The 27,917-nt window shown below is 43.0% G+C and overlaps 1 protein-coding gene across 3 annotated transcripts in view; it reads left to right on the forward strand.

The window, feature by feature from the left end:
- The first annotated feature begins 498 nt into the window (after positions 1–498).
- CAV1 (caveolin 1) overlaps positions 499–27,917 on the forward strand; it is a 35,731-nt gene continuing 8,312 nt past the window's right edge. The window contains exons 1-2 of one of the 3 annotated variants that reach the window (XM_032761513.2): positions 499–577; positions 2,010–2,174. In XM_032761513.2, the coding sequence (XP_032617404.1) occupies positions 548–577; positions 2,010–2,174 (195 nt within the window). In that variant the 5' untranslated portion in view covers positions 499–547. Of the gene's footprint in view, positions 578–1,201; positions 1,291–1,775; positions 1,874–2,009; positions 2,175–27,917 lie in introns of those variants that run through there. The other 2 variants (XM_058435685.1, XM_058435680.1) reach the window with 2 other exon arrangements.

Consider the following 27,917-nt stretch of genomic DNA (forward strand, 5'->3'; position numbering starts at 1 on the left):
AGACAGATGTGTCTTAAGGCAGAGATGGAACGTGGGCGGGGGGTGGGGGAGGTGGGAGACGACGGCTTAGGACAGGGCAGGATTGTGGATTGTTTCTGCCGCCTTGGTTGCCCATACTGGGCATCTCTATAGGCGCGTCGGCTCCCTCCACCCCTGCTGAGATGATGCATTACGAAAACATTCGCTCTCCCCGGGACGCCTCTCGGCGGTTCAGAGCAGGGAAAATGTTGCCTCAGGTTTAAAATAATCTGCCCAAGCACCCCAGCGCGGGAGAAACGTTCTCACTCGCTCTCTGCTCGCTGCGGGCGCTCCCCGCCCTCTGCTGCCAGAACCTTGGGGATGTGCCTAAACCCGGCGCAGCGCACGTCCGGGCCAACCACTAGCAGAACAAACCCTTGGCGGGCGGCCAGGAGGCTCCCTCCCAGCCACCGCCCCCCCGCCAGCGCCTTTTTTTTCCCCCATACAATACAAGATCTTCCTTCCTCAGTTCCCTTAAATCACAGCCCAGGGAAACCTCCTCAGAGCTTTCATCCAGCCACGGGCCAGCATGTCTGGGGGCAAATACGTAGACTCGGAGGTAGGCATCGGTGGGGGCGCGCCGGCCCGGGCGCGCGGGGAGTGTCCGCTTCTGCTATCTGCCTCTCCAAATATCCCGACTGCTGCCCTGGCCCCAGCCCTCTCTCCACTTCGGAGCACTCCTCTGGCGTTGGCACCGCTGAGGAATGGGCCTGGGCGGGGAAGTGAAGAGAAGCCAGGAATGTTTTATGTTTTCCTAGTGAGGAGGGGGCCCAGGGATCCCCTGAGCTAGGAGGACACGGAAAAGGGGATTGGGGTCCTGAGATTGGGTCTGTTGGGCCCAGGACGCGTTTACTGGATGGGTCTAGGATGCTCCCTTGTCGCGGGACCCCCGCGGTCCGGCCCTGCCTGCTGGGGGTTCGAAGAAGTGGAGTGCAGGGTGCAGGTGTCATTTACCCGAGTCCTGGGGACAGTCCCCGGGACTCCCCGCGAGGCGCCCAGACCGGCAGGTCCCGGAGGCAGCGCGCGGTGTGTTTGCACTTTCTAAAGTTCTTGAACCATCTCAAGAACTCCTTCTGCATCTTGGCGTCTGGCAGGGGTGTTCTGAGAGGGGTGGGCCTCCCCTCCCCAAACTGCCACCATCACTTCCAACGCCCTCCACGCGCTGGAGCTCTGCCCGAGTGTGGAAACCTCGTCTTCCAACACGCAGCTGCCCTTCAGCCACCCGCCTGCAGCCTGGGAGTGCCCTGAGGGTGGGTCGGGGGAGCTGCGCAGGTGAGACTGAGTTCTAGGACGTTTAGGGGGTCTGGCGCCTGGCTCCGCCAGAAATGGGGACTTTCGGGATTGTGATCATCACGGCTGATTGAGGAGGGACAGCCGTGGAGGGACAAGAGAGGGCCGAGGCAGGGTGGGGGGCGCGGGCAGGTGCGAGGGGGACGCGGCCAAGAAGCAGCGATAAAGGGAACATTCCGCGGGTCGGGCGGCTGCTGTTGGATCCTAGATAAAGCTGGAAGGGATTACCAGGGCAGGGGTGATAGGCGCCGGGGACCGGAACGCGAAACAGGTGAAGCGCTCGGGGCGAGAGCGGCGCGGCTTAGGGAGTCCGGGAGAAGCCTGTGGCTGCCCCCTCGCCGCCGGGGTCCTGCGGGTCCTGCGGGTCCTGCGTGCTGAGCCGGGGCGTGCGCGGGCGGGGTCCTGCGGACCGCGCGGCGGGGCCTGCCCTGACCCCTGGCGGCGGGCGGGGGAGGCAGGCGCGCCCCGCGGAGTACGGAGGGGTGTGGTGTCGTCTGCGAGATCCTCTTAAAAAGCTGGCTGCGCGCAGGCGGTTTCTGTGCACCGAGCCGTAGCTGTCGGAGCGGTTAGTTCGATTTCGAGCTCGAGGTTTCCCCCGCCGCCAGGCTGACTTCTGATCGCTTGTTTTTCTTTTTGCATTTTTCCTCCCACCGCCGCTGCGGCTCTCCCCCTCCTGGCCGTCCGCTCTCCGCCCTCTGCAGGGACATCTCTACACCGTTCCCATCCGGGAACAGGGCAACATCTACAAGCCCAACAACAAGGCCATGGCAGACGAGCTGAGCGAGAAGCAAGTGTACGACGCGCACACCAAGGAGATCGACCTGGTCAACCGCGACCCTAAACACCTCAACGATGACGTGGTCAAGGTAAGCCAAGGGGACCAACAAACAGGGAAGGGCTGGGACAGCTCTCCTCTGGCAGTTAGCCCGTGCATCCTTCTTTAGCATTGCCGTGTACGCACACCCCACCCCGCCCCCTACACACACACACACACACACACACACACACACACACATACAGAGTTTTGTGGGTTTGATGTGTGGGAGCTCCCGCAGTCGGCAGAAACGTTACATCTCCCTTCCCCCATCTCCCCCCAATAGTTAGTTCAGCTGAAATTCAGCTAGAGTTTTGTAGAAGCTCCTACAACTACACTTTTATCCTAGCAAATGAACCTATTGACCTCAGCAACAGACTGCCCATACTCCTTGGGACGGTGAGATGGTTCCTATCCATTCCCAGGTTGAAAGTCTAGTGACCGGCCCCCACTGCACGTGGCATTAAGACAGTAAGATAATTGTGTCAGGTCTTGTGCTGAGGATGAGTCAGAATACAAGATGGGCATGTTCCCCCAACTAAAACGATGGGAAGTGATTTTCTTAAAAATACTACAGTGGATGGAAATGCCTAGGACTAAAGACAAAATACGTACTTATTCATATACATATGAAAGTTACTTTAACTAGCCTAACAAGTCACTTGTGCACGACTAAGCAAATTTACAAAACCAAAAACAATGTATGCCTCTTGGTTTCTTCTATCTATGGACACCTGCACTTAGATGCGGAAAGCTGCTTCTTTAGTAGCTACCTGGGTCTGCCTTCCTTGAGCTAATGGCACATTCAGGTTGGAGCTCCTTTTCATACTTTCAGGACGTGCTTGGTGAGATTAAATATAAATGGACTGGGTTATTGACCAGACTTAGATCTGACTCAGTGGTCAGTTTTAAATTATCATTGTTATTCGATTTTGACCCTTTTAGCCAATCTAGTGGGAGGAATTTATTGCCTAAACACATCTGGATTGGGATATCATGGGCTAGAGCCATCCTTGGCAGAGGGTTTTCTCTGAGAAATGGAGGGCTAAGGAAAAATCCTGGCTCAGGGATTGCAGTGTGAAGATATACTCCTATACAACCCCCAGCAATCAATGAGGTGGATGAGCAATTTCCACCCACCACGCCTGCTATCTATGGATGGGAGTAGCTGTAGTTCACAAACTGTTTACATTCATGAATAATATATTTCAAAAGGGGAAACAGTTTAATCTGTAACTGGAAGGAAAAAAAAACTGTCAGAATTGACTCTCTTGGCTTCCTGGAGTAGGAAAAAGGAAAATTGGAGCATTTGCAGCTTTTTTTGACTAGCTGGATTATGGAATATTTAAAAGCAACAGCAACAAAAGTACCTTATAAACTAGAAAATAGAATTGCTAAAAAAACTATTTACTAAAAACATTACCTTAAAGGGAGAGGATATTTGTGTTTTCCCTCACCCCCACCCTTCTCATGTAGCTTTAACAAGAAGGAGAGTTGCCAGGAAAAGAGGCAGATTTCAGAGAGGGCTGGCTTCACTGGATCCTCCCTGTTGTTCCACTGCACTGTGGGTGAGATTCCCTGGAGCAAGCGAACCTCCCGGGATGAGTCAGAGAGGCCAACAGTGTGGATGTGGGTCTCCACACATAGCATGACTAAGTTGAGAAAGAAAGGCCCCACTGGGAAAAGAGACTTCAACACAGATGGAAAAAAGCATAACAGGCTTGGAGGAAATAGCAGTTTACAAAACAGCGTTTCAAAGAGCAAGTATGGGGATCCTCAAATTAAAGAAATTAAAAGAAAAAGCTAGAGCAAGCTCCTGATAGCCTAAAGAAACGAAACCCTGACTACTTGCTCATAGAACTGTGAGCAAAACAAGACAGTCAAACCAAAAAATCCACCTAGGAAAGAATTTGGCAGTCTCACTCAGATGCCTGGCCTAGAGGGGACTTCAGAGAATGCCCTACAGAGAGACACCAAGACTACAAATGCAAATTCTGCCCAAAGAGTGCCTGGCTGATGAACAGGGGCCTATCTACATCTTATGGAGACTCCTATTTTATAAATATGTATCCTCAAGTCCAAGCACAAACAAAATAACAGAAACAGGGATGATTCTCTCCCAGTTTCCATGACAGTAAATAATAAATTTCCCTAAATTTTACTTTTGACAACATAGACTCTTTTTATTTTTTATTTTTATTTTTATTTATTTATGTTTTTTTTTTGAGATTCAGTCTCACTCTGTCACCCAGGCTGGAGTGCAGTGGCATGATCTCAGATCACTGCAACCTCTACATCCCAGGTTCAAGCAATTCTTCTGTCTCAGCCTCCCGAGTAGCTGGGACTACAGGTGCATGCCACAATGCCGGGTTAATATTTGTATTTTTAGTAGAGACGGGGTTTCACCATGTTGGCCAGGCTGGTCTTGAACTCCTGACCTCAAGTGATCCACTGGTCTTGGCCTCCCAAAGTGTTGGGATTACAGGTGTGAGCCACTATACCTGGCCAACAACATAGACTTCTTAAAAAAATCATGACAATAATTTTGGGTGCTTCTTAAAAGCACCCAAAGCTTTACTGCTAATGCATGCTAGCTTAAAACTTCACATAATAAGAAAGAAACAGTGGCCAATGGAATCAAGTAAGGAAAAGTTGGTCCTAAAAGCAAGCAGCCCTGTAAAAGCTGCTCTGTCCAATATGGTAATCACTAGCCATTTGTGTTTCCATTTAAATTTCAAGTAATTAATATGAAGTAAAATTTAAAATTCAGTTCCTTAGTCACACTAGCCACATTGTGAGTGTGCAACAGGTAAAGCTAGTGGCACAGACATAGAACATTTCCATCAGCACAGAAATCTCTATTGGACAGTACCAGATTAGGGTGTTCTCTGCATTGTAAAAGCATCCCTTTGCCAAGTTAAAGAAAACAACAACAAAACTCTAGAGAAGAAATGAAACCCCAGTTTCATTTCTGGAGAGGAAAGAAAACTCACGTGTGGCATGAATTTATATTTCAAGAAGGTGCAGCATTATCACCTATTTTACTAGTAATAATGACACACATTATAGTATACAATCCAGTTCCAATAAAATTAATTTCTCATTTTACTAAAAGCTTGCTGCTGCACATTATGAGACAATTTACCCAAATATAGACATTTACCCAAAAATATTAAGTAGCTTGTGAATACTTTTTAAAATTTCCTTTAATTAAAGTGGTCACAAACTCAAACCCTTCATTCTCCCTCTGAGATTTCTGTGTCTTTTTTGTTCACATTGTTATTCACATGTTTATTATGTACTTATTTTGATTTTCTAGATAAATAAAATGGCTTCAAATCTATAATTCTGATAAAATTAGCCATCCATTAATTTATTTATTAAACCCACGCAATATGCTAGATTAGATGCTTTGCTATGTAATTCCTACAATAAATCCTAGCAATCACAAAGAAGATTACAGTTAGTGAGACAACATGCACACAGGTAAAAAGTGTTTTAAAAAAATACATACACACAACCAAAATAGTAAGTCACTGCTACATGGAAACCGATTGGTCCTTTTTTCTTTTTTTTTTTTTTTTTTTTTTGCCTTGACTGCCAGGAAGCAGTTTCAAATCTATAGCTGGATTTTAAGTTTCATTAATTCATGTTCCTTATTCTCTCCCACATATGGTTTTATATTTTCGCTTCCCCTTTTTAACTGACATACTGTCTTATGTAGTCTCTACTGTAAGCCTTCTCATCATTTTGGAAACAGACCAAATATAATATATATGATAAGAAATCAAAAGTAAATACAGTAGTGTTGAATATTGCATAACAAAAAGGTTTTTAGATAGGGAATGGTATCAATATGAAGTGTTAGAGAGACCCAGCCATGGAAAGGATAGCAGGGTCAGAGAAGGAGGATGTATTGCAGATGGTTTAATGGAGAATGGTATGAAGGAGGTGCAGTTTGAATTGGGTCATGGAGGACAGATGATTGCAAATAGCTGGGGCAAAAGCACAGGAAGGCCTTCTAAATGAGCCAGGCATGGAGACAAGAATGTCTCCCACAGGGGAGTTTTAGTAGCTCAGTCAGACTGGGATTTGAGATTTCATGTGGCAGAGTGGTAGGTGATAAAGGTGAAAAGACTGATCATAGTAAAATGCAGAGTCTCTAAATCCAGCACTCATGGTAAGTTTGGACATCATCATGTCAGCAGTGGGCAGCCATAAATGACTGCAAGCATCGGTGTGGTATAATGAAGGTGACATTTTTGTAAAATGACTCTGGTGAAGGTACAGAAGCTAATGAAAAGTAGCCAGTCTAGTTGAGCAGAAAAGAGTTCAGATGCAATTGCATCATGGTCCAGATGTGAAATGAAGACAATGCGAAGTGGCATTGGGGATTGAACCGTACATGCATAAAATGACAGAATTTTAGAATTGGAAGGGATCATCATGGTTACCAGGCTGACCTCCAATTCCTCTTTTGTAATATTAATAGAAATTAAGGGCTAACAAGTTTAAAATGTTATCCATCTTTTTACATAGTTACTGCCCAAAATGAATATTTTGAAATGTATCATTAAGGAAGAATAGATACGATTATGTGATTCACCACGGACTATTGTCATGAGAGGAAAAATGTGTTTAGATGATTCTGTTAGCACTGAGACAAATCAGGACATCTGAAAGGAGGTCTTTGTTGAAAAACAGAAATATGCATTCATAACTTGCTTTTCTAAAATTGGAATGTAATGATTCTTAAATATGCACAGACACAAATTTTTCTTTAACAGTCAAGAAAATGCACGCACATGATAATCAGATCAGTTTTGGTTTTAATACAATGGTTTAATGCCTCCGTGATCCCTTTCAACTAGAAAGCATTCTAGAGCAATTGGTGATTAATATCAGTATAACAGTCATTTATAAAATTATTATTTATTTGATATACATCTAACCAAAGCATAAGATTTAAAAGATCAGATGGTCTTGGCACCATGTCAATATCTTTTTCTGTTGGTATTAGTATTAGTTTTGCTTGTGTGTTTGTTCAGGAGATAGCTTCACAAGTTGGTGATTGATATTCTACCATGTATGAAGTCATGCATGGAATTCAGAATCCTCAGCTTGTAAAATTGCATTATGATCATCTTTAGTGGGAAATTGTTCTCAGAATACTGAGCAAAGGATGATACTAAAATGGCAGCTATTATTCATTCTTAAGCATATGAAATGCTTTCAAGTTCAACCCAAAATTATATACATTTTAAATGCTTACTAAAAGAGTCTTTTCCCTCCTCTATCTATTAACTGCAATCAAAAAACTTCGGTTTTAACTGAATATGATTTCATATTATTTATTAAAATTTAAGGCAAGGTGCACCAAGTACCCTTGAATTATGAAAAGCTTCATGATGTAGGATATTCTTTCAATTAACGGCAGGGTTGGCTACACTTTTAAGGGGTTGAAAGTAGGAACAGCTGCAATAGTGAGCAGCATCTGGAAAGTCCAGTAATTTGAAAAACCACCTGTTTATGTATCCGGCCCACTAAAGTCCATAAAATAACAGACACTTTCATATTCCAAATGAAACTGCTTTTTAGTTTGCCCTACTTTTAAAGATAATTCTCTGTGATGGAATGACCAGAAACAGCTGGTCTCTAGGAGGACAGGGCTATGTGCGCTCACCTGTGGGGTTGGAACTTCCATGATCCCCCTGGCTGTGGGGAAAGTTGAGGTCTGCTGTCTTCATACAAAGATGGTTTATCCCAAGATACACACACTCTTCTTCCACACCCTGGAGACCTTGCATATTTATTATCTTCTTTACCCTAATCTTAGGCCCTAGAGAAAAAGATTTGCAAACTACACTTGTTTTAAAACAACTTTCTAAAAAAGACACTCTCAGCCCCTAGAAATTGTGCCTAACACATAGATGCTCAGAGGCAACCTGTTGTAGTGAAAGAGGATTGTGCCAAGATTAGAAAACATATATTTGCAACTTTTGTAACTTTCTTCTCTAAAACTTGAATGTGCTGATTCTAAAGTAGAGACTGACACAAAATTCTTTTTCTTTAGCAGTCAGGAAAAGGCATGCATGAAGTAATCAGATCAGGTGTGATTTCAGCATAATGGCCTAATGCTTTCATGATCTCTTTCAACTAGAAAGCGTTCTAGTCCCACTGGACACCAAGGAGGAAGAAGGGATCGAAAATATTAAGCCCATAGATTTATCTTCCTCAGTAGTCCATGAGATTTGAGCTTATACATAGGGAGCAAAATTGTTGTCTAAAAGCAGTTAATAAATGCCCCAAAAAGGCCAGGCGCAGTGACTCACTCCTGTAATCCCAGCACTTTGGGAGGTCAAGATGGGTGGATCATGAGGTTAGGAGAGCAAGATCATCCTGGCCAACATGGTGAAACCCCATCTCTATGCAAAATACAAAAATTAGCTCGGTGTGGTAGCACGTGTTTGTAATCCCAGCTACTCGGGAAGCTGAGGCAGGAGAATGGCTTGAACCTGGGAGGCCAAGATTGCGCCACTGCACTCCAGCCTGGTGACAGAGCGAGACTCCGTCTCAAAAAATAAAATAAAATAAAATAAAATAAAATGAACGCCCCAGAAATATTTTGGGCAAACTATTTAGTGTTTCTTTGCTTTATTTATTTATTTATTTATTTTGAGAGAAAATCTTGCTCTGTTGTCCCGGCTGGAGTGCAATGGCACAATCATGGCTCACTGTAGCCTCAACCTCCTGGGCTCAAGCGACTCCTGAGTAACTGGGACCACAGGGATATGCCACAATTCCCGGCTAATTGTTTTAGCCAGGATATAAATGCTGCCCACATAGAGTTTGTAGCTATCTCCTTGACTTTCTTTATGCAGATTCCTTCACAAACTTTTGATGGATTCCTTTACCAAATTCTACTGTCTGTTAAAATCTTCTATCTTTTTATCTTTGGTCCAAACAACACGTCATTTATAAATTTTCAAATTGTTTCTGGGCAAATAAGGCAAAATAGGAATATATATTTTTAGGCAATTTGCTTCTGTTTTGGTCTCATAAAAAATTGTAATTAAATTGTAGAAAATATTTCAATTCCTCTCTAATATCCTCTCCTCACATACTGGCTCTCAACTTCTAATCCTCCAATTGAAACATTGATTGGGAGGCCAAGGCAGGCGGATCACCTGAGGTCAGGAGTTTGAGACCAGCCTGGCCAACATGGTGAAACCCTGTCTCTACTAAAAATACGAAAGATTAGCTGGGCATGGTGGCATGCACCTGTAGTCCCAGCTACTTTGGTGGCTGAGGCACGAGAATCACTTGAACCTGGGAGGCAGAAGTTATGGTGTGCCAAGATCGTGCCACTGCACTCCAGCCTGGGCGACAGAGTGAGACTCCATCACGAAAAAAATAAAAATAAAAATTGAAATTTGCAGCCTTTTTAAAACCCCATAACCTCCTTATAAACCCAAAAGCACTATCAAATTTGGCTAGGTGTCAAAAGAATCAGAGGAATGTTTACAAATACAGATGCCTGGGCCCACCTCAGATGTGTATATATATATATATATATACACTCTATTTTTTTCAGCCTCCCAAGTAGCTGGGACTACAGGCGCCCACCACCACGGCCGGCTAATTTTTTCTATTTTCTAGTAGAGACGGAGTGTCACCGTGTTAGCCAGGATGGTCTCAATCTCCTGACCTTGTGATCCACTCGCCTCGGCCTCCCAAAGTGCTGGGATTACAGGCATGAGCGTCTGCGCCCAGCTCAGGTATATTAAATTAGAATATCTAGGGGTGGAGCCTAAGTGTCTGTATTTTTCAGAGTTTCAAATGATCATTTTTCAAATGATTACACTGTGAAGTCAGATTTAGAAATGACTGTGCCCAAGGTTGGCTTAAAGATATACACCCTGGTTGATTCTACCTGAAGAGAGCAAATAAGATACACAGCAAAGTTGTAGATGTTTGTCCTGCCAGTAGAATACTTGCGGGTTAGGCCATTTAAAACCCTGCCAGAGAGTTTTGAAACACCATGGAGGGCTCCCAAATCAACTCGCTCAATGGTTCTCCATCCGTTCAAGCTACTTGGGCTTAAAGCCAACTGCAAGCTTAGAGCCTTAGAGTGACCTAGGAATGGGGTGACCATATGTTCTAGGTTGTCTCATATAGACTAGCCAGCACTACTCAGCCCCAAGTAATAGCATCCAGGCATGCTCAGAAGTGTCCCATTTGGAAGAAAAAAGCAATATTGTCACAAATGAATTGGCAATGGCCTATCTCTGATTCCTATACCTGGAATATACTGGAAGTCCCTACTCACACTATTTTCTAGCAGAATAGGCAAAATTTCTACATTCCAGGCATGTCAGGCCTTTCCCTGATTCCTTTCTCTAATGTCACCCGTCTGCTGCCTTTTATCACAGCCATTAAACTGTACCCTAACTTAAAAGAGGACCCCTTATGTTCCAATCTACTCAACCCTCAGACCTTTCTTTCTCTGAAACACAGGGTTAATGAGACTGACATCCTTCCATCACATATTTTCTCAGCTACTCAGTAAAAGATGTAAATGTTTAAAATAGTTTAAACTATTTTTCGGTTAGTCCAGGAAACATAAAATGGCATGCTTGCACATAAACCATTGTTTAGGGTGGGGGAAGTGTTTTTAATTTTGCCTTAAAGGAAATCTGCATGATCCACAGGCTATGCAACTACCAAGGGAATTAGTTGGTAGAACAGAATTACACCTGCACAGAATACATATTTCCTGCCTTTCATTGGAACTATGTTGATGTTTCAGATATGAAATGTATCTTGTTTTCTTTATTGAACCTCGAGAAGATGTCTCTTGTTGGTCATTATTTCATGGCAGGGGAAGTACATATTCCTAAAGACACAACCGAGTCTCCCTTTAACCGTCATTAGTTGTGCTGGCCATTAAGAACCAGATGCTTTTCCTTTCAAAGAGACTTAAGTTTTGATGTTGTACATATGTGCTTAATATTCTTTCTCATAGCAATTTAAAGGCGACATTTTAAAAAGCTGCATTCAGTGTGTAAACTTCTCCTGATCCCAGCAAGGATGTTGCGATGATTTTATGTAAAAAGGTAAGCTGTGTCTAGATATGGCAGTGGGTCATCTCATGCATGGTGCAGATGTCAAACACAATTACGTTTTCTTATTTGCGATGACTAACAAAAAGAAGCTGAGCCCAAGCAGTGAGAAAGCAGGAGATTGAGAGGGCAAGAAGCAAAGGAAAAAAAGTAACATGAGCACCCTTCTCCCTGTCCTGCCACCTGCTCCATGCTGGACTGGGCTGCGATATCTCATATCCCAGCTCCACAACTCCCAACAACCGTTTCTGTGCATGGTGCTTCCATGTGTGATGACCCAATCAGGCTCAGGCATGGACTGAGTAGTTACATTATAGCCCTTGTCCCCAAAGAGTTTAGGGCTTAGTGGGGAAACAGACATGTAAACAAACCCGAGTGAGGTCATGTAATCAAAGGACAGGCCACAGTCAACCACAAAGAAGAGAGTTCTCAGCGGTCTCCAAAGCTGAACATATGTTCACCAGGAACAGGGTCCCAGCAGAGGGAGCAGCAGGATCAACCAAAGCCTTGAGGGGTCCTGGCCTGTTCTGGGCACCAGTAGTGAATCGATGTGGCCAGAGCCAGGGGTACTAGCAGAAGCCAGATCAGCAGGGCCCTCCTTGTCCAGCAAAGGCATTTGTCTCTTTGTAGGCCATAGCAACCCACAGAGGGCTTTTTAGGCCAGAAAAAAAGCCATTAAAAGGGGAGTCATGTCTCTTGTTGGTCATTATTTCATGGCAGGGGAACTACATATTCCTAAAGACACAACCATTTCCTCTTAATCGTCATTAGCTGTGCTGGCAATTAAAAAACCAAAAGTTTTTACTTTCAAGAAGACTTAAATAACTTTTGAGGGTGTACATATGTGCTTAATATTCTGTCTCACAGCAATTTAAAAGTGAAGTTTTGAAAAGCTGCATTCTGCACTTATCAGAACCATATCTGATGAGATATCCCCTTTAAAGGGCTCTCGGTGCAATGGGGCAAACCAAGGGGGTATGTGAAAGTGGGAGTGAGACAGGAGATGGGGTGCTTCTTCCAGCACTTCCTGTAGGCTGACTGGGTGACAAAGTTCATTCTACTGACACCTCCAATGGCCCTATGAGATGGGTACTATTATTATTATCACCATCATATTCCTTTTGCAGATAAGGAAACTCAGGCTTAGCAGATTGCCAGAATAACACAGGCAGGAAGTGGTAGAGTTAGGGTTTGAACCCAGGTAGTGAAACTCCAAAGCCCGGATTCTTAACCACTGTCCTCCGGTGCCTCTCTGTAAGAAGTCATGATCCCAGAAGCCACTGGTGTGGCCACAGTATGGAAAGAGATGACAGTGTCCTCACACTAGGTGAGCAGCTTATGGCGATTCCAGACATGATCTCTGTTGGGAGTGACAGGTCTGAGTTTCTAGGATCAGACCCTAGATCTTGGCAGGTGGTTTGAGGAAGGAGAAGGACCAATGTAAAACCCCAGGCTTCAAGGAATGTGGATGCTGGGCAGGGAGGATTAAGCCCCAAAGACAAGAAATGGGGTACAAAGGGCAGGTGTGGCCAGAGAAGAACTAGAGTAGAACTTCCAGTGACTAGAAATAAAACCAGGCACGTTGTGGTGGTGGCTAATGTTGAATCGCTTAAGTCTTTAAAGTGCCCCTGATCACCCAAGTTGGCCACAGCTCCTGGGGTGGGGCTGATCCTGTCTGGATATACGGGGAGGGGTAAGCCCGAGGAAAAAAAGCAGGTCCTGACAGGTACTTTGCACTAAACAGCTCCTTTTAAGGTTCTCAATTTGCCTGCTCAATTTCTACAGACATTTGTGGGACCACCCCAATACATTGTAAAAGCAGGAAACAATTGAGAAAAACCTGAGTTTCACGTTGGTAGGAGAAATGCCTATGGAATATGGCAAATCATTTCTCTGAGACTTCCTCCCTAGTAATTACATATTTGTTCTCAAAAACAAATGCCAGAAGGAAGAAACAGATTTAATAGTGCATTTTACAAGGCATCATTAATCTCTAAGAAGAACAATTAAAATGTCTCAGCAATCGTGGTTCACTGTATATCTTTTCTATCTTCTTAGAGGTAATATATGGCTGGAAATGGGCATACCAAAATATGTCAAGGAAGTGGAATTGCGTTCATTAGATTTCACCACTGATTATTTTGGTTAGCTTCACAGATCTCTCTTCCTTGCTTGTTCTTGAGAGTGAGGTTTTTTAGTAGGAAGAGAATTGTCTAAAACAGTTAATAACCACAAATTCACCAAACTATTTTAGGTAAGTCCCTCTATTTCTCTAGGTCTAAAGCTAGGAATAGGAGTCATCTATGTACTCATATATGACTGTCATATATGTCTCATATAATGTACTGTCCCAGAAAGGGCATTGTATTAGTCTGTTTTCACGCTGCTGATAAAGACGTATCCAGGATTGGGTGATGTATTTAAAAAAAGAGGTTTAATGGACTCACAGTTCCACATGCCTGGGGAGGCTTCACAGTCATGGAGGAAGGTGAAAGGCACATCTTACATGGTGGCAGATAAGAGAGAATTGAGAGCCAAGCAAAAGGGGAAACCCCTTATAAAAGCATCAGATTTCGTGGGACTTACCACTACCACAAGAACAGTATGGGGGAAACCGCCATCATGATTCAATTATCTCCCACAAAATGGGAAAATTATGGGAACTGCAATTCAAGATGAGATTTGGGTGGGGACACAGCCAAACCATATCAGGCGTTCAACCAATATTTGGGAAGCACCAGCCCTGCACCAGGCACGGAGCACGTCATGAGTCCTACCGCACCACAGCCTGCCTGACAGACCTCAGTCAACCGCTGGAGCTTGCCTCTGACATCTGGGCCTCCTCAGAATCAGCCATCTCTTCTCCTTGCCCCCGCCATCCTTTGTTTTTATCTCTGTTGTGGCATTCATCAAAGCCTTCCAACCATTCTGTGTCACTGTCCTTCAGTGTCCTCTCTCCTCTCCCTTCCTTCTTGCCCCACTTTGTGCCTGTGTCCTTCAAGCAGAGCAATGGCACCCTCACCTCTGTGGCTGCCCAGTGCCCCATGCAGAGTCAGACATCAGAAAATAGATGCTGAATTCAGTTGACACTCTGAAGTTCTTTTTAAAGTACGTTAATGTGTGCTTTGAATGAAAAGACACTGGGATTACATTATTGAGTGTCTTTCTTCCTTTGCCACTTTTGTCCCTATTGGCCATATTTGAAAACCTTGTTGGAAAAAAAAAATTCAAGAACTTAATAAATAAATTCAAAAACATTTAGTCTATTTACTTAGGTGAAGAGAAAACTCATTCTAATATGTGTGTATATTTAAAATATTTGTTATTTAGACTTTTTTTTAGGAGGACACAAATACATCTCTCCTAAACCTTCCAGTAAGCAAGCTGTGGCATCCAGATGATCTCCTGGGGTCATGGAGGATAAGGCTAATCTCCTAGGTGTCTGGCAGACAGGACAGGCAAATTCCCAGAATGCCAAAATATACCATCAGCTGCTGTTTGGCATTGCCCTTACGTCCAGAGTGTCGAGGCTGGGGGCTGGGTCTCTGGCTACAGGAGAACTCCCCTGGCAAGGGAGGGGTGAAAGGACTGCCTGTTGAAACCCCCATCTATCCCCGCACCCTGGCAAGATTGAGAGGAATGACTAGATCAGGGAAAGGCCTGAAAGAAAAATCCAAAACATCCTATCCCTGGACGAGGCCACAGCTTTGAGAAACCAAAGTCTCTGCTTCCTTCTCTTTGGCTTTACTACTTCTAGATGCAAATACACAGAGCTCTGAGATTTCGTGTGCTGGGAGGTGATAACTGTTAACCCACTATTCCAATAGCACAGAAATTTCTCTTTGCCTCAGAAGTGGTTTCTCATAGATCTCAGATCTCTTTTCAGGAAAAAGAAAAAACAACAACAATAACAACACATTAATGACTCTGAAAGAGTCAGACACCATTAATTCCATTATTGGTGTCTGTGCCAAGTGGAATGAACGTCAGGTCTTTTCCCAGATATGTTTCCTTCTTTTGCCTCCTATAATAAGAGATGATTTTACTGTAATAATATAAGACTCATCAATTTGACCCCAAATAGCTTTCCTGTCAACAGGCTAAGTATAAAATACCAGGATTGTTATTCAGTTGAGAATAGATAGAACTAGGAAGTAGCCTTCAAAAGAGTGATGAGATGCATTGTGGATTTGGGGTGTAACTTGGTATCTAACATACAGCCAGAATCACAGTCATAGCACACTTAATATTTTATCAGAAACTTGCATGAACAAGTTAAGAGGACTCTCAACTTAAAAATGACACCAATTGCAATGACCTTGTTAACATTTGTGATAAAAATAATAGCAAAGGGACTTAGACAAATTACAATAGCCCATAAAAATAAGATAAAGTTTAATACAAAGTAAGATGATGTTAAAAGACTTGAAATAAAACAGATATATTAAGTAGGCAACAAATAGGTAAGCATATAAAAATAAGAAGATGCCACGATAGACTTGTCATTTTTGTGGGAGCCTGTGATGTGGAAAAGCAAGATGCCTGGTGAGTATAATGGATATGGAAACCCCCCTTGTAATAATTCCACAGCTCCGAGGGGCAAAGGTCTCCAGGTTGAGTCAATATTGTAAACACACCCATAGATGAATCCACATGCTATACCTCCTTGAGTAAGTGGGGACTCACACTAGGTCTGTCAGTTGTTCCAGAAAATTAAGCATCTAAATAATTTAATGATAATATAAAAGAAGCACAATGAAATACTTAAAGGAATGTCACATACGAGATTCTCTACCTCTTCTGCTATTGGTCAGACTCATTCAGAATAGGCTCCTGCTTTGATCTTAAGAGGGAGGTAGAGATTCTGGAGAAGCCCTAGGGAAGAGCAAAAGGAAAGGAAAGGAATAAGGAGCCAAGAGGAAACCCCAGGTAAGCCTGAGGAGGGACTGTTTCGTGTAGGTGATTTATTGGAAGGGTTGGAAGGAAACATGGAATGACAATTACCTTTGGTTATTGTCAGGTTAGTATGAGACTTACAAGAAAAGCACTGCTCAGATGCAGTCACCATTCAAGATAAGAAATAAGAGGAAAGGCTAGCACACTTAGGTTTTTATTTAGAAAAGTGTTAGGTAGGCTGAGCACGGTGGCTCACTCCTGTAATCCCAGCACTTTGGGAGGCCAAGGTGGATAGATGGCTTGAGCCCAGAAGCTTGAGACCAGCCTGGACAACATGATGAAACCTCATCTCTACAAAAAAATGCAAAAATTAGCCAGGCATGGTGGCATGCACCTGTAGTCCCAGCTACTTGGGGGGCCGAGAGGTGGGAAGATTGCTTGAGCCCAGGAAGTCGAGGCTGCAGTGAGCCATGATTGTGCCACTGCATGCCAGCCTGGGCAACAGAGTGAGATCCTACCTCAGAAAAAAAAAAAAAAAGTATTAGGTGACATGAGAGAAGATCTTCCAAGTAATAAGAGTAGCTAATCCCAGGAATGTGTCACCAGAGGTTATTTTATAATAGTCGTGTGTTAAATTCCTTATTTGTCTATATAACTTCTCAAATCCTTCTGCCTCTACAGTTATAGTTTGGTGCATAACAGCCTTCACACACAGCCTCATGATTAAACATAGACATACATATGAACATTGTCCCGTATGCCAGCAGGATACCTGGTTTGTTTAGGGGCAAAAAGGAATTGATGTGGCGTTGTTTCAATCAGTGGTTGAAAATGCAAGTGGTAAACACTGAAAAATAGAACACTGCAAAATGCATGCATTGTATATACCAAAAGGTCAGCATGAAGCATTATCTGTATGGCAAGCCTGCCCATCCACTCCCTCCTACACATTGCATATTCACACAGTTTTGCAGCTTGTATAAACCCCTATTGTGATAGAAACTCATGAAAGAGTGTGGCCTCTGCGAAAGCTGGCTGTTCTGTGAATTTAGACCAGTGGTTCTTCACCCTGGCTGCAAATCATCTGGGGAACATTTAAAAACACTGTTTTAAACACCCCAGCCCTAGAAATTCTGATTTAATTGGTCTATGGTGGGGCCCAGAACTCTGTATTCTTTTTTTAAGGCTCTCGGGTGCTGCTAATGTATAGCTAAAATTGGGTCTGGTTTAGACTCTCAGAATTTCTTAATAATAAAACACTCTATCATGACAAGACTTTCAGGACCTTAAGGGCCACAGTGGGGTAGTTATCATTTCACTAGGTCCTCGTCTGGGGAGCTCCTTGACATTTTTACTGGAATATATTTTTCACTCAAATTTCTATTACAAAAAATTCTTTCTTGCACACTGCTTTAGCAACTGCATGAGATATACTTTGTACATAGCACAAATCTCATATCACTTATGTAATCCAGCTCTGTGGTTCCTTCCTTTCCTTTGCCTGTTTATTTTTAATTCTTCCCAAGAGGAAGCTTAGCCAGTTAGAACACCAGAGTATCATCCCCCTCCCCCTTTTCCCACCTGAGTTCATGGTTTAGACATACTAGGAATGAAGCTGACAACATGCACTAGTGTTTTTTGGGGGTTTTTTTGTTTGTTTTTTTGGTTTTTTTTGAGACGGAATCTCGCTCTGTCGCCCAGGCTGGAGTGCAGTGGTGCAATCTCGGCTCACTGTAAGCTCCGCCTCCCGGGTTCACGCCATTCTCCTGCCTCAGCCTCTCCGAGTAGCTGGGACTACAGGCGCCCGCCACCACGCCCGGCTAATTTTTTGTATTTTTAGTAGAGACGGGGTTTCACCGTGGTCTCGATCTCCTGACCTCGTGATCCGCCCGCCTCGGCCTCCCAAAGTGCTGGGATTACAAGCGTGAGCCACCACGCCCGGCCTAGTTTTTTTTTCCAACTCATGCAGCAAAATTCCCAAAGTGCCAGTGGCCACAGAGATCTTCACAGGGCCCAGGGACAGGCAGACATCATTCTTTCTCCAGCTCCTGGCACAGAAAAGAGACCTTAAGTTACTGAGAAGATACCAGTCCTCCTCAGAGCAGACAAGTAAACTGAGCCTCAGAATAAAGGACTGAATTCCAGTCCTTTCTTGAACATGGACCTCCAGGGTTATATTGGGCCTTGGAAAAGGCACTTACACTCTGGACAGTAGTTTCTTCATCTATAAAATCAAGAGGCAGAAGCAGACAATCTCTAAGTTGCCTTTTTTAATAAAATTCTGAGATTCCAGTTGACCAGTATTCATACAAGAGCTGAAGCCTGTAAGAGTGCAGAAAGCCCACACAAAGAGAGAGTGGAAGACCTCTCATCAGTAGTATTTTTATTACCCTCTTCCTAGGTTTTAACAGTCGGCATCCTCACTGTTAAAATACAGACTGTGGTATTTAATTAAATCATCTTTGAAATACTGCGCTATCAACAGATGGCATGCTGAATGCAAAAGGACCACAAATAAATATTTGGTACTGAAGAAGATCAAGAGCTGGAGTTCATTTCCCATTCTGATCTGGGCTCAGAACTCTGTGTTCTTCCCTCTGATCATCCTTGCCACCAAATTGGTTGTATGTGTTCTAAGATGGATCAGAAAATCAGTTCCAAAGTTGGCTACAAACTTTCAGGTTTTGGTTTTGTTTTGTTTTTTTGTTTTGTTTTGGCAACCAGCCAATTCATCTTAGTTCACATGACAGAGAAGTGCATAATTACTTGCAACTTTAGTTAGAGCAGTGGTCTTAAGAAGGTCTAGCTAAATAAAACGTGCTCAGACTTTCCGAGTGCTGACAGTTGTCAAATTCACCTAGTTCACATGGCCTCATTTCTGTCATTTTGTTTGTTTGTTTTTTAACAGCCCATCTGTGAGCAACAGGATCAGATGACTAAGAGCTACAGGGCAGAAGCACTATTACTTAGAGTCAAATTTTCCCATTACCCAGCTGTAAAGAGTTTGTTTCTCTCTGACCCATATAAAGTTTAGCATTTAGGCCCCTGCATGATTTTAATTCCATCACTTAACACCCAAGCCATATGATTCTAAAGTTAAACATGAAGGCGTTTGAATTCCAGACCACCTAAACATTCTTAAGGAAATCATCATCTCCATGGGCAGAGCTATGCCAAAATCTGTAGGTTTTAACTCAAATTTCATGATAAGCAAAAACTGAATTAATTTGTCTTCCATTTTGTTCACGTTTTGCCAAAATTATGCCTGCATTAGAATAAATAAATTCAATCAATGAATGCAATCACTAATTCTTATGCCAGATAATAACACATTCAGAATTCTCCTTTCCCTGGGAGATTTTATCAGGTTAGTGTTCTTGTAAACAGGAGAAAGAGAAAAATATAACTTAGTAAATAGCAGTATTCAGTATTTCATTCATCAATTCAACAAATATTAATTTACTACCTACTACATTCCAGGGAGCTTAGAGTCTAGTATCAGTAATAATAACCACACACACACGTACACACACACTCCATTAAATAAGGATGTGATAGGCTAGATGAAAAAAATAAATAAAAAGTCCAGGTGAGAAAAGAAGGTGGGGGCTAGAAAGAAGTCATTGAAGAAAAAACATTTAGGTTGAAACATTATGAATAACTCAAAGTGAGCCAAGTGCAGAGTGCTGAACGAGTGCTCCAGGCAAAATCAACAGCAAATGGGGAGTCCTTGATGTAGAAAAGGGTTTGAGGAATTGTCCTGCGAGAAATACTCAAGATTCCAGTCTGAATTCTAGAGCTTAGTGATTTAGAGAGGCAAGTATGAAAAGGACTTCCTCTCTTACCTTAAAAGTAAGTGGAAGGAAATCACCCTTCCTTGGTAATGATTCCTGAGTGAGCCTAAGAAGCCAGAGACCGTCTCTGTTTTATAGGCACTGTCCCCTTTTCAGTTACCCATGGCCAGCTCATTGACCTTGTCCTGGTCCTGTTTCCTCATTTCACTTACTCCACCCTCAAAACGTAGATGCTTCATAAATATTGGATAAATGAATGAATGAACTCACAAAGTCACAGTACAGCAAGGCAAAAGTGCCTGCAATAAATAAACAAGCATTCTAGGCTAGAAATATTTCTCAACTTCAAATTGTATCTTATTACATTGTATTCTGATTTTCTAGAATGGTAGTTCTCAGTCAAGGGAAAGTTTTTCTTCCCTTCCAGGGGATATTTGGCATTGTCTGGAAATAGATTTAGTTGTCATGATTTGGGGGATGCTTCTGGCTCAACTTGGGTAGAGAAGCAGGGATGCTTATAATCAACCTACAGTACACAGGACAGTACCCCCACCCACACTCCAGTAATGAAGAATCACTGGACCCAAAATGTTAATGGTGTCCAGGTAGAAAAACCCTGTTGTAGAGGTTGGGGACTGCGTCTTGACAGCCACATCATACAGCGTATCAAACAATTCTGTATAATGGGCTGTAATTATCCTTGCCTAGACTTTGCAAGAACCCTAGTGTGTATCTTTTTCCTCACTTGCCAAGCAATGTTCAAACCTGCAGAGATTTATTTCATTCATTTTCTGTGTGTTTAGTAAACAGACTAGAAGCACTGGAGGAAAAAATATTCCAGCAATGAGGTAAGATGAAAGCTATTAGTAACCCTAGTTTAACTTAGCTGAATAGAAGGAAACAACCTCTGCCGTGAGGAAGTGTACTGTAGAAACTGAAAAGACGCTAATGGTGTTTAAAAAGCTGTAGTTCAAACAAATGTGCACGCAGACCAATGGGTAGACTGAAAATGATGAAGACATTTCCATTTCTTTTGTCTTTGATAGAAAAGAAAGAGCTTTTATTTTCTTTAGTGTGGTAATCATTCAGATTTGTCCCATGACACACCCAGAAGGTTGAAGAATAACGAACTCCCAAGTGTAAACACAGAATTTAGCGAGGAATCCAGGCCTCTGGATGAATCCCTATAATTGCATGTTTGGATAAAATAAGATTTTCATACATTAAACAAGGCAGGATTTTTCTATCTGGGATGGAACTTTCAACACTTGGAGGGGTTGTGGTTATTTCTCCTCAAAGATGGCAAACATGAGTGCCCCGAGTTATCCCTCTCTCTGTTCAAGTTTGCTAACTAATCACCCAGTATCCATGCTATCGCTGGCCCTTCTGTGGCCTATTTTTATACTATTCACTCTTCAATGTCACTTGTTTGGTAACACTCAACATCAACATGTGCTACCAAATTGACAGCAGAGGACAAAAAAGAATCAAGATATGTACAACCTGCTTTGTACTGAGCCAGCTGCCACTAGATGTTTTTTGTGATAATGAACACGTGAGGCCATGTGGATGCGAGAGATGGCTCCGAGTTCCCTCAGACGGCTCACAGCCAGCTGGTCTGCAGTGCAGTTTTAGATTCCCACGTGGGAACCCCATAAAAAAGAATATGCAGGCCAGGCACGGTGGCTCATGCCTGTAATCCCAGCAATTTGGGAGCCTGAGGCGGGTGGATCACCTGAGGTCAGGAGTTCGAGACCAGCCTGGCCAACATGGTGAAATCCTGTCTCTACTAAAAATACAAAAAAAAAAAAAAAATTAGTCAGATGTGGTAGTGGGTGCCTGTAATCCCAGCTACTTGGGAGGCTGAGGCAGGAGAATCGCTCGAACCCGGGAGGCAGAGGTTGCAGTGAGCAAAGACCGTGCCATTGCACTTCAGACTGGGCAACAAGAATGAGACTCTGTCACACACAGACACACACACACACACACAAGTCTGCAGGCTACACAAAGAGATATGAAAATGTTCCAGAAATCCCAAATACTATCCCTGAGGATCATTTTTGATGACTTCCAAGGGAATGTGTGTGCATTTTCTAGAGCTTCCCTAAAAAAGCATCACAAACTGGATAGCCTAAAGCTACAGAAATTTCTTGGGAACAGATTTCATGATTCTGGAAGCTAGAGGTCCAAAATTAAGGTGTCAGCAAGGCCATGCTTTTTCTGAAGCCTATAGGGAAGGCCTTCCTTGTCTCTCCTAGTTTCTGGTGGTTTGCTGGCAATCTTTGGCATTCTGTGGATTGCAGCTACATAACTCCGCTCTGCCTTCATCGTTAATGGCCTTCTGCCTGTATGTTTTCATATGGCCATCTTCGTATAAGGACGCCAGTCATTATTTGTTGAGGGGTCCACCCTACTCCAGTATGACCTCATCTTCACTAACTACAACTGCAATGACCCTATATCCAAATAAAGTCACATTCTGAGTGTCTGGGGATTAGAACTTGTCGAAGGGAACACAATTCAATGCATAACAGGACGTAAACTAGAAATGGGTATCTTTTTATCAGTGTAGGAAGATTTAGCTTAAATTTTCAAAGTGTAATACAAACCCCAGGAAAACTCATACTCCCTCCTAAGAAGAGCAAAAGATAGAGAAACCCGATGGTTACCTTCAGACAGAAGGAAACGAGGAATAAGATGAAAAGGAATTAATCCAAAGCAAAGAGAGTGGCTTATATGGAATGTTGGAACTTTCTCTGACACATCTGTGCACTCATCAGCTGGGGCATCATCTCCCTGGGGTACATTTGGTCACTGTGTGCCTCATGGTAATAAACTCCAGAAGCCTCATTGACTTGCTAGAGATGAACTCATCCTTCTTGCTTGCTTAATGGCAGAATACAAAATAAGCAGTCACTGACATGGAACGATTTCAGGAATGCCAGAAGGTTCTCCTTTTCCAAAATATCTCTTCCATCTTCCCAATACTGTTACTGACGTCCCTGACACCTCTCCACTTCCGGTTGAGGCACCTGGGCCAGATGTCCTGATGTAGTTCCTGATGTAGCAGGCAGTACCCTAAACGTTTTGCATAAATTAACTCATGCCCAGAGCAACAACCCTAAGATGTAGGTACTATCATACCGCAGCTTACAGATAAGAAACTTAGGTACAAAGAGGTTTAGTAGTTTAGACGAGATAACCCTGATGAGCAGAGATTGGAACCCAGCCTCCATGCTATTAACCAGGGCATCGTATTGCCTTTCATATATGCTCTTCAAAAGCAACACAGTAATGGATTATCACACTCACTCACATCTGAGTGTCACATTTTTCAGATCCGCTCCCCTGGCAGAGAATGAAGCCTAAGGCATCCTTGTTTCTCAAAGTGTCCTCCCCAGACCAGCTGCACCAAAATGAGGGGATGAGGTAAAAATGCCTGGACCCTGCCCTTGGAGCACTGATTCATAATCTCGAGGCCCAAGAATCTGCATTTTAACAAGCATCCCCAGAAATTTCTTAAGTATACTAATGTATGGGAACCACTGACACTAAAGGAATGGAATAAGGGGAACGTACAATGTTATAGTAAACCAGGAAAAGCCAGAAAGACATGACAACACAGTGAGGACTCTGGTAGCCAATGGTCAGTCAAATGCCCAGGGGCTCTGGCCAGAAGAGAGTTAAGTTGCTGAGGAGTAAGAGTGATGCCGAATGTGGGGGCTTGAGAGCAGAAGGAAGCCAGCCAGCTACATCCTCTTGCTTGGATCACACACCTTTTCCTTGGTGGAAATGGTTATTTGCAGAGTGAGAGGAGGCACGTTTTACAGTTTGGACGGCAAGTATGGATGTAGACAATAAAGAGCAACCAGAGTCCATGGGTTCAGAAATCCCCACGTGTTTCTCTTTGAATGAGAGGCTTACATAAAGAACAAGGAGTTTGGGGTGGCGTTAAAGAGAATGGTGTGATAGAGGGAGAGCTGAATGAGGAACTGAGAAAGCAAAATCCTGCGTTTGGTTCAATCAGTCATTACAACCTCCCTGAGGCTCAGTCTCCTAATCTGTAAAATGGGGGAAATGATACCTGCCTTTCAGGTCCTCACACACAGGGCATGATGTGAATCCACTGAGGCATATAGCACTGTGTAACATGAGTTATTGCTATTCCAAGGCCTGTAAAAGGCTCTTGCCTTGGAATATATCTGCCACACCAAGGCCTGCAGTCCATTAATGACACATAAAGGACACTGGAGATAATGCTGTCGCTTGTTCTATGCATCCCTCCCACCCGTGCCAGAAAAGAAAACACAGTCGCCGGAAGTCATTCTAAAGAGTATGCCTGCCTCTTTTCCTGCACAGACACATGCACATACACAGACATGTACATACACAGACATGCACACACACGGGAAAACATGAGGAAAAGTGGAGGCAAGAGGCACCAAAGGACAAAGTCACTTTTCTCCCCTGTCCCTTCCCCAGCAGGGCTGGGCCTGGGCTGCTTCTCCTGCCTCCTCCCTGAAGCCCCCTCTTCATCATATTCCAGTGGATGTCCACCGCTTTGGGGCCAGGTCTACACAACTGCAGTGATTCAGGTCATGGGAGAAAACCCAAACAAGCACAAAACATACTTCAACCTATATTTTCTAAATTGTTTTTCTTTAAAGGTGAAGACTTCTGAGCTTGAATTATCCCCTTGTCAGTGGGCTTTCCATGCTGTCCAAGTGACCTAAGTGATAACCTCCATTTCATTTTGAGAATGGTTGTGGTATTTTAGAGCTATGGTGAATAAGAAAATCATTTAAAATAAAATGATTTTTATTTATTTTATTTTAAATGAATTTTAAATCATTTAAAATAAAATAATGGGATAAAAGAGGATGCTAAAAATAATAAATACATATATCAAAGTGTGCTTGTAATACCAGGCAAAGAATTAATAAGAGATAATATTATGGTTGGTGAAATGTTATGTATGGCTACATCCTTTCAATCAGCATTTATAGTTCCTTTAAAATATGCCTGCTGAAGAAATATTTATATGCTAATTAACATGTGCATAGTACCACTAGGTATTATAGAGGATACGAGATGTTTGTAGTAGACGCAGACCTTTCCCTAAGTCCTGGTCTTGATGTAGTCACTTATTAGTCAAGTGACCTTCCTTCAATGGGGAGATAAAGGACTTTACAAAAGGTGTAAAAGACAATTCTTAATATAAAAGTGATCTAGATCTTCACAAGTTTGTGAAGAGAAGCAGATGAGTGAAATAGAACACTATCAATGTAAAATATTATTCTGAGGCCTCTGTAATGACTGGGAAGCAACAAGAGGGAGGTCATTTCAAAGAGAAGGCTCGAGGTTCCAAGCTGGATGCTCAGGTCAGTGACTGCAGGTCCCTTCCACATCCATCACCCCACACCCTAACCCTCTTCGGTTGCTCACAAAGGTAGATAAATACCCACATTTTTGTCCTCTTCCATCTTGAAACCCTGGAAACCCTTGCTTCTGCCAGGGGAGGTTACTTAGTATCTCTCACTCCAAGGAAACCAACATTGAAGCCCAAGAATAAAGAGTTAATACTTCTAGCAGAGGTTTACATTTTTCCCAGGGGTCTAGGTGGATATCCCCGGGAACTCCCGTCAACACAGGCATCTACAGTACAATCCAGGCCTCCTGTTTTCAGTAGGGGCTGCAAAAGCACTGCAGCCTTTTCCCCAGAGGTGCCAGCTGGGCCCAGTAAAGATTGCCACTGAGAAAACACATGGGTAATAGAGCAAAGTTCCTATGTTCTGGTAACATTTAATTGTGCTATTTCTCAACCTCCTCTGCACCCACCCACACACACACACACACACACACACACACACACACACACAACATTTATTCCACCGACTTCAAAGGAAGGTCAACATGTTAAAAATATGTGTGGGAACAAAGAAGGGAGTTTGAAATTGGTCTAAACCCTCTCTCTGTGTAACTGGGTTTGACACATACATTAAGATTTTACAAGTATGTATTTAATCTTTTTTTAAAAAAAGTGTTTACGTAAGGTTTAGAATAATGACCATAAATCAACATTTCTGTTGTCCATTTGTGTGTTTTCATAGTAAATAATGGTCATTTATCCTTAACCAGTAATACATATTTATGGATTTAAATTAGCAAAAGCCTCTCAAAAAGTAGCTCCACTCATTTATCTACCAGTGTCCAGATGCCATCCAGCACATGAGGAGTTCCCAGAAAGGAGCAGGGAACAAAGCAGGGCTGTCAGGAGTGGAGGAGAAGGAATGGCATACGCAAAAAGGAGCTGTAATTAAATCCAAGGGAACATGGCACACTCTAGTCTTTTGCACGAGACAAAGGGCAATCCTGGTAAAAATACAAAAATACAGGCCCCAGAGAGTCTGATCTGATTCTGAAATGGGGCCGGAGAATCTGGATTTTAACAAGCACCTTCACCGGGTGATCCTGTTGCTGAGAACCCCTGAGAAATAAGAACCCTGTGCTAGTGCTGAATGGAGCATTATATTCCAGAGTTGAAGTTTGGTGATCAGTTTTCCAGATGGAGCTGGCCCTTGGTCTTTGGTGCATACCTGGATATAAATCCAAGCCACTTCAGGTGTATGGGCTGATATTTCAACCCAAACACTACCTATAGCCTAAATTTTTTCTAATATTCTGTTTGGTATGAATTGTAGAAAGTTGTAAATGCTGTATTTCCTTCTCATCTATTTCTGGACTTTGTCCCAGGACCAAATTCCAGGGCATCTGATAGACATTCATTGCATACATTTTTCTGTAAACGTGAAAACTGATTTGTCTAATAGAAAAGGGCAAGGAAGTAGAAAATAAGAAATCATCATCAAAAGTGGTTTGTTTTGGAATTATATTATTTGTCTAGCTGCATAACAAATCACCCCCAAAATTGAGTCGCTTAGAACCACAAACATTGATCCTCCACAGTTTCTCTGTGTTAGGAATCAAAGTGATTTAATTTAATGGTTCTGCTCAGGGTCTCTCAGGGGCTGCGATCCAGGTCTCAGGGCTGGGGTCCTCTCAAAGCTAAGCTGGGGATAGATGCATGTGTAAGCTCACTCACGTGGCCGATGGTGGGATTCAGTTCCTCTTAGGCTGTCAGACTGAGGGCCTCCGTGTCTCAATGGCTGTTAGCCAGAGCCCTCTCTCAGTTCCTTTCCACATGGGCCTCTCCATAGGGCAACTCACAACATGGCATCTAGTTTCCAGTAGAGCAAGCAAGTGAGAGAACAAGAAAGGCAAGCAAGGTGAATGTCCCAGTCTTTTGTAACCTCATCTCAGAAGTGATACCCCATCACTTTTGCCATGTTTTATTATTTAGAAGCAAATCACTAAGTCCAGCCCACACTTAGAGGGATGGCATTACACAAGGGAATGAACACCAGCAGAGAGGGTCATTGAAAGCCGTCTTAGATGCTGTCTATCGCATCTAAGTGTGATTTTTCTAAATGAAAAGAATATATTAATTTGTTTCAGTCTTAGTCAATGTACCATCCCATTTGTGCTTGGCTAAAACTTGTATCAATGTAAAGCAAACATTTTCTGATACAGTTTAGGCAGTGTATTGTGGTAATAGAGTCCAGTAGTGTTGAAAAGATATGTTGAGGTCAGAAATTAAGCTCATGTTTCTAAAAGAGGAGATGTACAACTACTATGCAAGCCAACAGGAAAGAGTGTTTTAAGAATGCTTTCTGCTACAGGTAACTAAAAACCTAAACAGCTGTGGCTTAAACATAAAGGTATATCTATGACACATAAGCAAAAGTCTAGGGGTGGGCAGCTGCTGGCATTGCTTCCGTAGCTTGATAATGGCAAAAGCAGCATCTCTTCTTTTTCCTTGGCCTTCTAATCATGCATGTCACCTCACAATCACAACATAGGCAAAACCTCATATTCTATGCAAGATGAAAAGGGCAAAGAGTCATGCCATATGCCTCTGTCTCT

Source organism: Hylobates moloch, unplaced genomic scaffold (assembly GCF_009828535.3).
Source record: "Hylobates moloch isolate HMO894 unplaced genomic scaffold, HMol_V3 SCAFFOLD_1, whole genome shotgun sequence".
Classification (NCBI taxonomy): Eukaryota; Metazoa; Chordata; class Mammalia; order Primates; family Hylobatidae; genus Hylobates; species Hylobates moloch.